The 15840-nt window shown below is 44.9% G+C and overlaps 1 protein-coding gene across 1 annotated transcript in view; it reads right to left on the bottom strand.

Annotated features, from left to right (window-relative positions):
* Nucleotides 1-15840, bottom strand: part of RALGAPA2 (Ral GTPase activating protein catalytic subunit alpha 2) — a 281692-nt gene that overhangs the window by 65805 nt on the left and 200047 nt on the right. Inside the window, exon 37 of the mRNA XM_060031295.1 lies at nt 9966-10093. Coding sequence (XP_059887278.1) covers nt 9966-10093 — 128 coding nt within the window. The remainder of the gene's footprint in view (nt 1-9965; nt 10094-15840) is intronic.

Here is a 15840-nt window from a genome sequence, read left to right as displayed (position 1 = left end):
GGGGTCAGCAAATACCTTCTCGCCTGCTTTTGCCAGGATGACCATTTCCACTTTTCTAACATCTTTCTAATAGCAAAGTGTATTTGGGAACAACAGTGGAATTTGTGTCATCATGACCAAATGATTACGGTGCAAACCGAGGTTCTTGCGGGGCCCAGCAGGCTTCTGGTCCCTATGGAAACGCAACTCAATATTGTCCTCCACTCAGCTGGAGGACAGGCGGCCAGGCTTTTGTGCTTGGTGAGATTTCTTCCACAACCTTCCAGCACCAGACCCTAGTGCTTCCTCCCGACTCTTTTCTAATTGAGATGCAAATTAATCTCTCTGGCTGATTACACTTCCCTGAAAGCTACTGACACACGCAGCTGTAACCAGAGTTTGCAGACTCCCCAACAAGTGACTTCAGCTGACAGCCTTGCCCACGCGGCCTGGCCAGTGGCTGAGGCTGGACTGCAAGGGCTTCCCCAGGGCTCACAACAACCCTACGACTACGTCCCTGTCGCTAGGATTTAGAAACAGACTCTGAGGCCTGTGTTATTTAAGGTCTCCAGACTGAAGGGCCACTCCCCTCCCCGCAGACCTGGGCTTTCCTGACTGTGCCTTTCCTCCTTTCCTTCCTACTTCCTTCCCAGCTGCCGTTCTCTGACCTTAACACTGTTTGAATCCATCTCTCCCTCTAACTAACTAAACTTACAGCTCTAAGAATGTGGGATTACTGAATAGCCGTCACTTACATTTCATGGCTCTCAATAAAATTCTATTAATTTAAAAATCAAATATGAATGAAGTCGTCATTCTAATTGTCGGGATTTCCACCTAAACGTCCTTCAGTAACTTTTTGGGGTGGTGATGGAAGCATTATTATTTAGAACGCAAAAGAAAAGCAAGATGCCCCAAATACTCTATCGTTCAACATAAAGAAAAATACACACAAAATCCAATTTTTCAGTAAAAATGCTAACGTGTTTTTCTCTTGACTACTACCATCTATGTGTTTTTGCCAACGAGATTCACTCAGGAACTGTGCATTGAGCACCTACTATGTGCCAGGCACGCTGTTCCAAGTGTTGGGGATCCGGCTGTAAACTAAACACTCAAAAATGAGCAAAAAGGACTTAAAAATGTATCTATCTATACATAAAGAGATACATACTCTGTTTGTAGAGCTATATTTCTTGGATAATAAAGGTTTTCAATTTTTAAAAAAATGCAGTTTTACCAAATATGAGTTGTTTTTGCCTTCTGCTTTCCAAAATGCTTTTTTAATTAATTAATTTTTTTTTTTTTTGGCTACGTTGGGTCTTCATTGCCGTGCACAGACTTTCTCTAGTTGTGGCGAGCGGGGGCTGCTCTTTGCTGCCGTGTGCAGGCTCCTCATCGTGGTGGCTTCTCTTGTTGTGGAGCACGGGCTCTAGGTGAGCGGGCTTCAGTAGTTGTGGCATGTGGGCTCATTAGTTGTGGCATGTGGGCTCAGCAGCTGTGGCTGGTAGGCTTTAGGCGCACGGGCTTAGCTGCTCCGCGGCATGTGGGATCTTCCAAGACCCGGGATAGAACCCGTGTCCCCTGCATCGGCAGGCGGATTCTTAACCACTGCGCCACTAGGGAAGTCCTTGTTGTTGTTTTTAAAACCAAATCACTCTCTTTCCCTCTGTCTCTCCCTTCACACACATACATATTCATAATGTCCTAGCAGGAATATGTGGGAGGGACAGCAACAGGATGGGGAGCTTCTGGAACAATCAGGAGAGAGAAGAGGCAGGAGGCGGCCGGGTCTGGCAGGGAGCGCGTGGAGGGCGTGCACGGCTGCGGGAGGGGAAGCAACTGGGTCACAGCAGAGACCCGGGGGCAGCCGCTGGGGGCGGAGGCCACCAGCGTGGCCAGGAGGGGAATGCTGGGGGGCAGTCCCATGCCCAAAGGCCCTGCAGTAGGGAGGAGCACCCCCTGCAAAGGATGGGATGAGATGGGGCAGCCTAGCCACGGATCTGAGTGAGAAGCAAAGCGGCAGCCTGCTTTCTGCACAGATTGTTAGATTTACGCTGACTTTTCCTGAAGGGATGGCTTTTTGTCTAACAGTGATGAGTCACAAATCTGCAGCAAAAACGGAAAAGCAAAGTGGTGTCTTCCTCTCCCTCCTTGAAGCTTCCCCTGCACAAACACGTGCTTCTCACAGGCCTGGTTCCCAGGCCCCAAGGGTGGAGGCAGCACCCCCCCACCACCCCCCCGCCCCCGCCCAGGGGGCACCTTCTACACTTGGGAGGGCGGAGCGGTCTCCAGCCTTCATCTGAGCACCTGCGATGCTGAAAAGTACTTCCGAGACCTAACTCCACAGACGGGCGCTTCCACATTTTACAACAGAGGTCTGAAACTCTGATATTTACGGGCGCCAGGCTGGCAGCGTGACAGTAACAACTGCGGTGACACTTACTGGGCTCTCACCCAGGACCGGGCACTATTCCCCCTGCGTGGCCCACTAACCACCTCCTCTCCCTCCGAGGGGGACCAGCTGGGGCTCCGGACCCCAGCGCCGGGGAGCCGTGGTCCAGGGGGCTGTGGTGAACAGGGGGGGCCCAGGCTGACTGCTGCCTTTGTTGCCAACAGCAAAGGAGGCCTAGTGGGGTCAGAGGTTCTGACTCTTCAAGAAATATCAGAAATCTAGATTTCGACGTGGCTGACAAACTCAATTTTTATGAGCAATGCTGGAGGCCAGCACAGCTTAAAGGAAACCCATCTGGGGGCTGGATTCAGCCTGCAGGCAGCTCGTTTGTGGGCTCTGGTTTTGCATGTTTGCTTTGACATTGAGCTAAAACCTGATTCCCGGCTGTGTCTGTTCACTGCTCCCCGTTCTGCAGTCTTGTCTCCTCTTTGAACCCCCGAAGCTCCTGAGACCACTCCTTCCTGGTTTTATGGGTTCCCTGAGCTGTTAGGCCCCTCTGTACCTGCTGCAGGTGGGTGGGGCTCTCTTATGATGTGGTCCTGGAGTGGCACCCCGTTTAAGATGTGACTCGAGGCTGTAGGGGCACAGGGACCGTGCCTTTGCCCCTCCTGGTCGTGTCCCTCATCTCCAATCTATGCTCCACCGCGATCCTCGGGTGTTTGTTGCGGACACCGCCTGCTGCCACGCTGAGCGCCCTCGGCTTGTAGGGGCCCAGCTAAACCCAAGGTGTGGCTTTTCAGGCTACGGCCTTGGTCTCATCTGGTTGGTTTGGGCCTGGAAGTCTCGTCTGTTGGGATAATCTCATTTCTGGTTTTGCCTTGGGTCAAGGTAGTTAGCCCTCTCAGCTCTCCTTAAAAATGGTATTTATTTTGATAAACAGGTGCTCTAGACCTTTGTGAAAGTTGCTAGATGGAAGAGGGTTTGAGCCAAGCCTTGGCCCACACGGGACCAGAGGCGCGGGCCCCAGTTGATCGGTGTCTGTGAATGAATGCATTTAGGTTTGGCTGCAGTGAAGTCACCCAGCTCCCAGGGGCCCAAACCCTCTCCCATCTGCCAGCTGATTATGATACTTTATCTTGTGTTTTACCAAAATTAAGATTTATATTTACAAGCTTTCTCTAATCTCTGAAAATAGTGATCTTATCAAACACCATGAGTGTGTTTGAGAGACTTTATTCTATGTGAACTCATTCTTTTCTTAAGGCTCACAAGCTATTTAATATTTATCAAGTCTAACAGTTTTACAAGGGACCCAGGCAACATTCCAAAATTCACCCTTAATTCTATTTGAAAACAAGGAAAATCTTTTCCTGTTTTCAGTTCTGGGTGCCTCCTTAATTTACATGACTTCTGATGAAACAGTTCTTACGGTTCTGAGATCGCTGTTGTAAATTTGTTCTACAACCTGGGGTATAGTTACTTGCAGGGGCCAATCTGGTTTATTATTATTATTATTATTATTGTGTTCTCAGTACTTTGAGTTTTAACTGATACACAGTGACACTTTTCTGCCACCTCCCAGAGGAAGAAGCTGGAGGACAAGTGGGATGGGGTCCACGGTGAGGGCCTCAGGCAGCACCGCTCGGAGCGACCCTCTTAACCCGATGTTCCGCAGACCGCACGCCCTGCGGCTCCACTGGCTGCTCGCCTGGGGCCTCCCCCCTTTCTATCCCACAGAAAGTTTTCCTCTGTCTTCTGAGAGAGGGTCTGATAGCCAAGAATTTATCAAACGCTTCCTGCCTTTATTAGGATGTACCTTGGAGCCGGTATCAGTAGCCGAACTCCCTATCACAGCTCTGGTTTACCTTCAGGCGGCTCGGCGCACGCCCCACGTGGACTGCAACTCCCCACCCGGCGCATTCTCCATCCCCCGCACTCTGACCCCACCCGGGAGCGTTTTCTTCCTCGGAGGTACTGCTGTTATCTGGTATGTTTTTGCCTCTTTCCTGAAGTGATTCTGCTCTGGGTCCTGTTTTACCCAGTTCTCCAGGTGAAGACTGGGCACTCGGGTACCAGCCATGGCTGAGCCCCTCGGGGACACGCGTCCTGCCTGACTGCCCTGCCGAGGTGACCGCCCTCCCCTTCCCTATGCCTCGATTTTCTGGGAAACTGTTCTCTCCTTTTCCTCCACAGACCTCTCTCTCTCCCCCTCCTCCCAAGCCTCCTCTTCAAAGGTGATGCTCCAGGGAGTCTGGCCTTAATCCTCTTCCCATTGTCCCCCACACCCGCACATCTAGCAGACCCCACCCCAATCAGTCCACCTGCCTGGTGGAGGCGCCCATCCTCCCCCGATGAGGCCACAGACCAGGCCCTCACTTCCCCTCAGGACCCTTCTGCTGCCCCTGCAATGCCTTCATCACCTCGATCTTTCCCAGGAGTGTGTGTGCATGTGCACGCGTGAGTATACATGTGTACATGTGTGCACGCATGCATGTGCGTATGCGTGCACGCACGCATGCCCGTATATGTGCACATGTCTTGTGCGCGCACGTATGCGTGTATGCGTATACACGTGTGTGCTTGTGTGTATGAGCACACACGTGTGCGCGTATGCATGCGTATGCACGTGTTTGTGTGTGTGCGTGTGTATGTGCATACATGTGTTTGTGTGTATGCTTGCGTATGCATATACACGTGTGTGTTTGTGTGCATGTCTGCGTGTCCGTCCCACACGCTGCCGTACAGAAGCATCCGTGGTTCTCAAACATGATGCGTTCTCCCAGAGCTTGGTCCGAGTAAATGCCGTCTCCTCACTTGGAATATCGTGCTCATGTTCCTATTCTGGGTGGCCAGGACAGTGCCCGGCATGTGGAAGAGCACAGTAAATGCTGACAGATGCGTAACTCGCTCTGTGCTGTCGCGTCAGAGTCCTTCTCCTACACTTAAGTGTGTGAAGACACATGGAGGAACGTAAGGTCTTCCCAGGAGAAAGAACCAAAAGTCCAGGGGAGAGGGAAGAAACAGGATGGTGTCAGCTTTAGGAAGAGGGGCCACTTTTGAAAGTGTGTAAATTGAGAACACGACTGAGCAAAGATACAAAGAAGTCATGAGTCTAAGAGAGATGCTCTGGAATCATCAAGTCTATCTGCTAATTGAAAATGAAACTAACTTTCACCTGTGAAAGAGTGGAGGCCAACTACCTTCTTGAGGCAGCTGGGTCCTCCCCATCAATGAAGACAGTTCCAGGGAGGAGGCGGGGGACATCATTGAGACCACTGTGTCCCCGGAGGGGACGTGCACTTTCAAAAGCCACCATCTGTGTGGTTCCGGGAGAACCCCTCCTAATGGGCACACCGCGGGCCATGGCAACCTCTCGTGATACAAGCTCTCCAAGCAGGAGCACGGAGCCCTGGCCCGACGGTTCTGGAAACCTCTCTCAGCAGACCATGGTCTGATTTTGGAATCTCGAGTTGGCTTGGGACCTGTACACACCACGTGTGGCTAGTTCCCCATCCAAGCCCTCCAGACACAGGCCTGGGCCCTCTGATTGCCCACGGGGGGCAGGGAAAGCTGATGGCAGGTGAGCTGGCCTTCATCGCTCAGGAGGGCGGGGGCTGCAAGATGAAGGCTCCACTCGATGGACTGGACTTGGCCCCCGGAGTGGGTGACTAGGAAGCCCCCATGGAGGAGGTGACCAGGGACCTGGGAGGCACAGGGGCCCGGCTGAGACGTCACTGAGGGCCCTTTCCAAACATCCCTACCGCCTTCACTTTCTTTTTGGATCACATGAGACAATGGTATTTTTCAGTCTCCTATGAGCCTTCAACACACACTTGCAACTGTGTGATCACTTAGCCGAGGCTACCCCAAACGAGAACTCCTCTGATATTGACTTTAAGCTGAAGTTACTGTTTAAGAAAAGATCTCCAAAAGGCAAATTCGTTCCAACAACGCCCCCAGTCCTCAGCTTAATAACAAACATCGTATTTTCTTGAACATTACTGAACAAAGTTGATATAGAAGTAGTTAAATATTATACAGAACTGAATCTCAGTGGACAGTATATGAAGACAGTTGAGTATCAGTCGCTAGCTGGGGTGGGGGGCTGGCTCCCTGGGGAGGCCATGCTCCCCATCTGAACCAGAACTTGCAGTGAACGCAGAAAGGCGGCTACAGTGTCCTAAGAAACGTGAACAGCCAAGGAACCCTGTGTGTCCTTAGCTGTGTTACTTCCCTGTATTAGCCAACAATTTACTCTAAGAATGATGACATGGAAGGAAAGGGGAAAACGGCACCGTGGTTCCCTTTCCGGTCAGTCCTTCCTGACTCGTCCGTAAACTGAGGGTAAGTTTTAGAGCATAGGAAGAGTGAAATAAAACCAGTTTTTGCCGTGTTTTGTGCCGTGTTTCCACCGTCGTAGTCAAAACAAAATATATCCACATACAAGTTATGAAGTACGAACGGGTGACTTCATACATGAGTTAAATGCTTTTATATTTGCATATTAAACTGGCACTGCACAATATAAAGAATGATAAAATTAATGCTAATAATCTAAATTTTTTGTATTTCTTTACTTAAACTGATAATAAATAGCAAATTAAAAAACACCATGACAAGTCAGAGAAAAACTGCAGGAGAATGGAAAAAGCTTTCTATTTTAGCATCTTTAAAGGCACTTTCCCTGCTTTTTGAATAAAGGACCCCACATTTTCATTCTGCACTGGGACCCAGAGGTTATACAGCCAGCCATGGTTTCAGGGGTGTCCCAGGTATCACTGATCTTCTCAGCCCTTGGGAGGGCTTGCAGGGGCTTGGGGTAGTGGACCCTACACCCACTCCTGACCTCTTCCCCTGGCGTCAGGCGGCTGTGATGCTGTCCTAGGATGTGAACTTTCAAGGTGGCCATGAGGTGAAAGTTAGGGTCCCCTCAGCTCCCCTGGTCCCGCTCAGAAGACCATCTCTGCTGGAAGCTCACTCCTATGGCTGACCACTTGAGAACACTCTGAGTCCCTGTGTTTGCTCTTGTGCCCTCCGCCTGGGACCCGCCCCTGCTCCCTGGGGGACAGAGCCTCTCGCATCCCCCCAGCTCGGCCACCAGCTCTCTCCCTGGCCATCTCAGCCCCGTTCCCCAGTTGCCCTGGAACTTGATTAGTCTGCCTCTCTTCTCAGGGTAGCGTGGGGCAAGGACCGTGCCTGCCTGCTCCCCGTGGATCTCGAGCCCGGCACTGGGCTGGGCAGATCCTGAGTCCACACTGACTATTTGTTTGATAAATGAATCAGTGCAAGACGACACCCATGTTAGGATGTGTTAGGTTATTCAGTGTTTTTCAAAATTCAAATCTAGGGCTTATCTCAGTGAAGCAGTGAATTCTAGACATTAGCTGCGACACCAACAAGCTTAGACTTTTGCTAAAGCATGTGAGGACCAGGATGTTTTAATAAAATGTTAAAAAAGCAATTCATTATTAATAGCCTAGGCAGATATCTATAAATATTAAAAAAATTTTAAATTAGTAATTTTTTAAAGAACAAAAATACAAACAGCCCCACCTTCATTTTCTCTTATTTTTTTCCACTTCTCCTAACTTTTCTTCCTCTAATACCTTTGGTTTCTAGCCTGAATATTAGCTCTTTCGCAGGCAGAAATTAAAGAATAGAGTAGTTAAGTGATTGCAAAGCTTTCCCCATTAATTACATCTCTATAAATATTTATAATATTTTATATCTTGTCTCAAATAATTTATTAGTACCAATTACATCTCCTCAAGGCATAACGCAAAAGAAAAATGTTTAACATTTTATAATGATCAACATAGTAAGTTTTGTTACTTTCTTTTTCCTAATTTCTGTACTAAGTCATCCTCCAAGATGTTGACCTGGCTAGTTTATGAGTGACTTTGGAATACAGCATTTTCTAACTCACGTTGGCATCAGTAGCCCTAAGCCGGCACCCACTTTAGTCAAGTGTGGTTGCTTGGAGAGTTTTTAAAGTGATGCTGAATCCTATCCTTTGAACTTTTAAAAATATCGTTTTCCCTTGAACCTGATTATTCTGAAGCCACGTTAATTCTGACTTGAGAAAGCAGTGCGTCCAACAACACAGCAAAGCGTGGCTCTCGTAACAAGCAGTTCCGTAAGTGGAGAAGGTGGGGTGACAAAAATCACAATGGACTTACACAAGACGGAATTTTCCTGTTTGCAAATGGCTTTTTCATGCCTTGGTCCAACGTCCTTGACTGATAAGTGTCCAGTTCATCATGCAAACCGACAAGCCAATTGCTAAAAAGGTCTTTCTCATTTCTGCCAAGAACCTCTTTCTGAGTCTGTGAAATAAAAACGCCACGCGGAAGGCTGAATCGACACCAGCCGTAAGATTAAGTCCAGAGTGCCGTGGAGATCACTGCACAGAACGCCTTCTCCCAAACACCACCACCACCGGACAAAGCAGGAGGGAACAGGCCGAGGGGATAATGCTGCCCAGGCCCCCGGGGAGGGACCAGATGGGACCTAATAGCTCTTTTCTACTACTAATTTCTATGATAATTCCGAGTTGCCACATGGCATATGTATTTTTTTTTTTTAACCTAAAGACAGAATATCTGTCAATGAAGTGACCAGGATTTTAATGAAAGGTATTTTTCATGAACTGTATCTATTCACACGTTATATTTCTCACCCACCCCTCACCCCCACTCTCCGGCAACATGTCACTGATGGTAAGGTTGCGAGAAGTACAGAGACAGAGGTCAAACACAATACGCTTATCATCATTACCAATACTAATTAGAAACAGAGATCCTGAGTTTTATTAGGAGGTCAGATGCCTTTCGCAGTGATTTTTTTTTTTTTTTTTTTTTTTGCAGTGATTTTATGAAGTTGCCTTAATTTCTTTTTCTTATGGTCAGGGGTCAGGCCTGAATTTAAAGATGACAGCATGCCAACTAATGTTGGAGAAAAAACAATTACGCTAGTGAAATTTCTTCTGTTTTTAGAGAGAAGACCAGAAATGCGAGAAGGAGATATTAATGATTTGGGAAAATGACAAAAGGAATTCCAGCCATTCTTACTGATGAGTTCAAGTACAACTTTCCGTCCTCCCGAGCAGACGCAATGTTCCCCTCCCCTGACCTCCTGGAACAGCATTTGTGCTTCTCTGGTGGCACCTGCCACGTTCTTTGATTAATTAGTGTCGTTTCTGGTAGGCACGTGGAGTGACCCCATTGCATTTTCTCAGCACCCCACCTTACACACAACAGACTGCAGCAAACAGGGAGGGAGGAGGAGACCGAACTCGGGGAGAAATACCCCAGGAGGAATGAGCATCTTGTCATAGGCACCACTTCTTAGCATAAACATATGTGACTTGATTATGAAAATCAACTCTTCTAAGTTTGATGTAGCACACAATTATTATATTTAATATAAACTAAGGAATGGTATGAAAATCATAGTTTTCTTCAACCCAGATTGAAAAAAATTCCCTCTTCCCTCTTCCACCCAGTTGTTAAGACTTACCTCTCACGAGAAGGTGCCTGGAAGCTGGATGCTGGGACGGTTAATACATTACACACTTAGCGCAAAAAGATACAAGCTCTGGTAGAGGGGGATGAGGCACTTCACGGCCCTGCTGGCGTTGATGCAAGTGGCACAGATAAGGCTTGGCAGGAGCTGCCCACTCACGATTGCTCCATCAAACAGGGGCCCAAAAAACGGAACCTGTTGATTCAAGACAAAACAAAACCACTTAATTTAAAAAAAAAAAAACCAGTAAAAGTCAAACCAAAGACATGAGAACAGCTGCTTGATGTCTCGGACCTGTCACAACTGCACAGGCTGCCACCCACAGACTGGATGCTAGACCTGGACCCAGTTCCAGGGCTTTCGGATCAAGCCAAGCAGGATTGTTCCACGACGCTCCTCTATTGCGAACTCTTTGGCTAAACTTCTCATGACAGATTGTCACAGTTTAAATACATATAATATGTAATATGTCAGGTAGTAAAGTGCTAAGGTGAAAAAGAAAGCAGGGAAGAGCAATAGGGCTCTTTCTCGACGGGGGGGGGGGGGGTCCTCCAGTTAAAGGTCGCACAGCCGGGGGCGCTGCAAGCAGAGGACTGGACAGAGGGAGGGGTGACCTCAAGCTTCGAGGATGGCTGACGGGAGAGCATCCCAGGCAGGGCAACAGCAAGTACGATGCCCTGGGTGGGAGTAGAATCCGTATGCTTCAGCAACAGTAAGGAAGCCACAGTGCTGAAGTCGAGTGAGCGAGAGAAAGCATGGAAGGAGATAAAGTCAGACAGGTAATAAGAGGGGCTGTGAGGGGAATTTTATAGATCTGGATTTCCGCTCTGAGTGAGGCAAATGCCTTCTGGAGGGTTTAGGAAGTGAGGGATATGATCTAACCTGCTTTTTTTTTTTTTTTTTTTTTGGTCGCGCTGCACAGCTTACAAGATCTTAGTTCCCCGACCAGGGATTGAACCCACACCCTTGGCTGTGAACGCGTGGAGTCCTAACCGCTGGACCACCAGGGAAGTTCCAAACCTGCACTTTAAAGGTATTGCTCTGGCTGCTAGTTGGGAAAACTGCGAAGAGTGAGCATTATGGAAACCAGTTAGGGAACTACTGTGTGATCCAGGCGAGGGGTGATGCTGGCTTGGATGCCAGTGGTAGCAGGGGAAGTGGGGAGGTAGAGCTGAGAGGATTTGCAGAGAATTACTAATGAAGTGGGAGAGAAAAAGAGGTATGGCTGATGCCACGGTGTGTGGCCTGACGACTGGAAGGTTGGAGCCACCTTGTCATGAAAGACTGGTGGGGAAGGCCATGAGCTCAGTGTTAGACGTGCTAAGCTTGAGATGCCTTTTAACTGCCCAGTGGTGATGCTCGAGGGCGGCAGTGGACACATCGAGTGGCAAGCCAGGGGGAAGGCTCAGGCTGCAGATTTGTAAGAGTTATTCACTGACACCTGGTGCTCACAGCCATGAGGCTGGATGTTCAGACAAAATAGGCACGTACAGGGTGGTATGGCCATAGCCCAGGCTGGGTATTCAGATGATCAAGAAAAGGGGCTCAAGAACTACATCCTGTGGCCCTCCAATGTTTAGAGGTTAGAGACATGAGGAAGAATTATCGAATAACGCTGAGGAGTGGCTGCACGTGGAGGAGGAATACCTCCAATGGGCAGCACTGACCCTGGTACACGGCTGGAATGCAAATGAGTAAAATTCATTAATATTTGAAATAATTTAAATAAACTAATAAATGTGGGTCTCCAGCCTAGGTCTTTTGACTCGTGTCAAAGACTATTTATCTGTAGAACACCTTTTCTGTGGTTAGAATTGGGGGAGGGGCTTGGCATACACAGTGAATGAAAGACTATCTTTGCCCAGAGGAACTGACATGAGGAGCTGACACAAGAAAACTATGCACTAATATCCTTCAACAAAAATGTAAGAACCCTTTACAAATTTTTAGCAAATTAAATCCAACAATATATAAAAAGGACACTGTATCTTGGCCAAAGTGTACTTTCCATAAAAAAAAAAAACCAAGGTTGGTTCAATACCCATAAATCCATCAATGCAATTTACTACATTAGTAGAATAAAGAAGAAAAACCATATGACCTTCTTATAGAAACACGAAAAGCATAGATAAAATTCAACTCTCATTCATGATAAAAAAAAGTAATTCCCAGCAAACTGGGAATAGAAGGGAACTTCCTCAATTTGATGAAAGCTTCGAGGGAAAAAAAATTATGGCATAATTCATGGTAAAACAATAAATGTTTTCTACCTAAAGACCTGAAAAGGCAAGGATGTCTACCCTCACCCCTTTTAGTCAACATTTTTAAAGGTCCTAGTCAGTACAACAAAGAAAAATAAAAGAGAGGAAGAAAAACGAACGGAGCATAAAGATTAGAAAGAAGTAAAGTAATTTTTATTCACAGATAACATGATTATGTTCATGAGAAATCCAAAGGACTTTAACTAGAACTAATAAGTGAATTGTGAAAGGTCACTGTATACAATATACCCTCCAAATAACTGTATTTTTGAATGTTAGCAACCAATAATTGGAAAATGACATTTAAAAATACTATTCATAATGGCACCAAAAACGTCGAATACCTAGAAATAAACTTGACAAAAGATATGCAAAACAACTGTACTTAAAACTACCAAACATTGCTGAGATAAATTAAAGGCAACCAAAACAAACAGAAAGATGTACAATGTTCATCGATTGGAAGTTTCCATATTATAAAAATGTCAAGTCTTCTGAAACTGAATTATAGATTCAGTACAAAACAAATAAAAATTCCAACAAGCTGCTGTTATAGATATGGACAAGCTGATTTTAAATTTACATGGAAATGAAAATACATAGATTAGCCAAGACAATAATAATAAGACATATTACCTGATTTCAAGAAATACTATAAAACTATAATAATGACTATAACATAATATTGGAACCAGGATAGACAAATATATCAACAGAACAAAATATAGAGTCCAAGAATAGAATCACACATATATGATAATTGATTTGCAATAAAGGCAACATACCAATTTTATGGGGAAGGAAAGTCTGTTTCAATAAAGACACTGAAACAACTGCATAGACATATTAAAAAGTGAACCTTGACCTCTACCTCATACTACACACAAAACTGAGATGGATTATAGGTTGAAATATTAAAGCTAAAACCACAAAGTTTCTAGAAGGAAACATGAAAAAATCTTTGCAACCTTGGGTGAGGCAAGGATTTTTTAGGGTACAAAAGGTACCAACCAGGGACTTCCCTGGTGGTCCGGTGGGTAACACTCTAGGCTCCCAATGCAGGGGGCCCAGGTTCGATCCCTGGTCGGGGAACTAGATCCCACATGCCGCAACTAAGCAGTCCGCAGGCTGCAACTAAAAGATCCCACATGCTGCAACTAAGACCCGGCGCAGCCCAAAAAAATAAAAATAAAAAATAAAAGTACCAATCATGAAAGAAAAAAATTAATTGGACAATAAAAATTTTAAAAATTCTGCTCATCATGAAAGTGAAAAGGCAAGCCACACATATTCCACCAAAGTGTATATATCCTAAATGTTCATCAACAAGAGCATGAATCAAAATTTGTGGCATGTTGACTCAAAAGAATAGTCCACAGTAATGAAAGGAACAAATCTATAACATCACGGGAATGCCCCAATATAACGCTGAGTGAAAGAAACAGACACAAAGAAGTTCATGCTATATAATACTATCCAAAAACAGGTAGAACTAATCAACGTTGACAGAAATCAGAATAGTGGCCACTTTTGGGGAGGATTGGTGATTTCTGGGGGTTGGTAATATCCTGTGTTTACATCTGGGTAGTATTAAATTGTCTACTTTGAGGGGCTTCCCTGGTGGTCCAGTGGTTAAGACTCCATGCTCCCAATGCAGGGGGCGTGGGTTCGATCCCTGGTTGAGGAAGTTCCGCATGCTGCACGGCGTGGCCAAAACAAATAAATAAATAAATCGTCTGCTTTGAAGACATTCATCAAGCTGTGCATTTACAATGTGTGCCCTTTTCTTTATGTTACATTTCAAAGAAAATATTTTTTAAAAGACAAGTAAGAATATAGACGATTCCAACAACACAATTGACAAACTCAACCTAACGGATACATACAAAATACAGCTGCAGAAGACGTATTCTCTTCAAGCATGCACAGAATTTTTTTTTTAATTGATCATATTCTAGGCCAAGGATATAGCCCGTGGGGCCTAATTCCAGCCTGGTGCCTTTTTTGAATGGCCTGCAACCTTAAGAATGGTTTTTACGTTTTCAAATGGTTGGAAAAAAATAGTTTGTGATATGAAACTCAAAATCAGCCCAAAATACAGTCTTACTGGAACATGGCCACCCTCTTCACCTGTGTCTGCTTTCACACAGCAACGGCAGAGCCGAGCAGTTGTGACAGACACTGCATGGGCAACAAACCCCAAAATGTTTACTACCTGGTCCTTTAAAGAAAAAGTTAGCTGGGCCCTGTTCTAGGTCACAGAGCAAGTCTCAAAAAACGTCAAGGGGTTGAACTCATACGATCCGTATTTTGTGCCCAAAGAGCTATTAGTTAAAAATCCACAGCAAAAGGAAAACCGGAACAAATCTCTATGTTTAGAAATGAAGAAATACTTCAAAATAACTCAGGGGCCAACAAAAATACTGAAATGAATATTTTAAAATATGTTAAACTGAATAATAATGAAAATAGTGGATATTACAACTTACATGTTGAAACAGTACTCAGAGGAAATGTGTAGGATTAAATGCTTATATTAGAAAGAATAAAGGCTGCAACTGAATGAGACAGGCATCCATCTCAAGAAATACTGGAAAGCCAAAAGAATAAAATAAACTCGAAGAGTAAAGGGAAAAAAAAAAAAGGCAAAAGTAGCCATTAATGAAATAGAAACACAATAGAGAGAATAACCAAGATCAAAAGTTGGTTCTTTGAAAAAAGTCTAATACAATTAATTGATAGGTCTTTGGCAAGATGAATCAAGAAAAGAAGAAAGTACAAATAAATAATATTAAAAATAAAAGGGGGACACGACCACAGATGCTTAGAAAACGTGTATAGCTTTTTATGCCTCTTCATTTGGAAATTTAGACGAAATTGCTAAATTTCCAGTAACATACAACTTAGCTAATATAGATACAAGATGATATATAAAAACCATAATTCTATAAGCTTTAAAGTAATTGAATCACAGTGAAAAAAAACTATTTTAAAGAGGAAAAGCCATCCCAGATAGCTTTACTGGCAAATTCTACAAAACCTTTAAAGAACAAATTATTATTTTAGAGATAATTCCAGTGTATAGGAAAAGGGAAACCAAACCCATTCATTTTATTAGGCTAGTGTAATCTTAATAACAAACCAGGAGCCAATCTCACTCATGAACATGCATGCAAAAATCCCGGCAAAATTCTAGCCAACCAATTCAATAACATGCAAAAAATAATAAAACATCATGACCAAGTTGAGTATATCCCAGGAATATGTGTGGGTTTTCATTAAAAATCAATCTATATACTTAACGACATTAGTAGTAGAAATGAGAGAAGTCAGAGGATCACCTCAACAGATGTTGAAAACGGTGTTTCATAAAATTCAAAATTCATTTATGATAAAAAAAAATTCTTAGCCATCTTGGAATAGACGGGAACTTCCTTAATCTGTTAAAGAATATCTACTAAACCCTACAGAAACCACTAAACTTAAGGGTAAAACATTAAAAGCTTTATGTATGTAAGAGAGAAGACTGTCCCCTTGATCACATCTATCAACATGTGTGCTGGAGATTCTTGCCAATACAGTAATGCAAGAAATAGAAATAGGAGATTATGAATTAGAAATGAAGAGGCAAAACGGTCATTATTTCAGATGACACGATTATATTCACAGAATCTCCAAAAG

Source organism: Delphinus delphis, chromosome 15 (assembly GCF_949987515.2).
Source record: "Delphinus delphis chromosome 15, mDelDel1.2, whole genome shotgun sequence".
Classification (NCBI taxonomy): Eukaryota; Metazoa; Chordata; class Mammalia; order Artiodactyla; family Delphinidae; genus Delphinus; species Delphinus delphis.
Note: the sequence above shows the minus strand (reverse complement) of the source record. Positions and strands in the feature narration are given on the sequence as shown.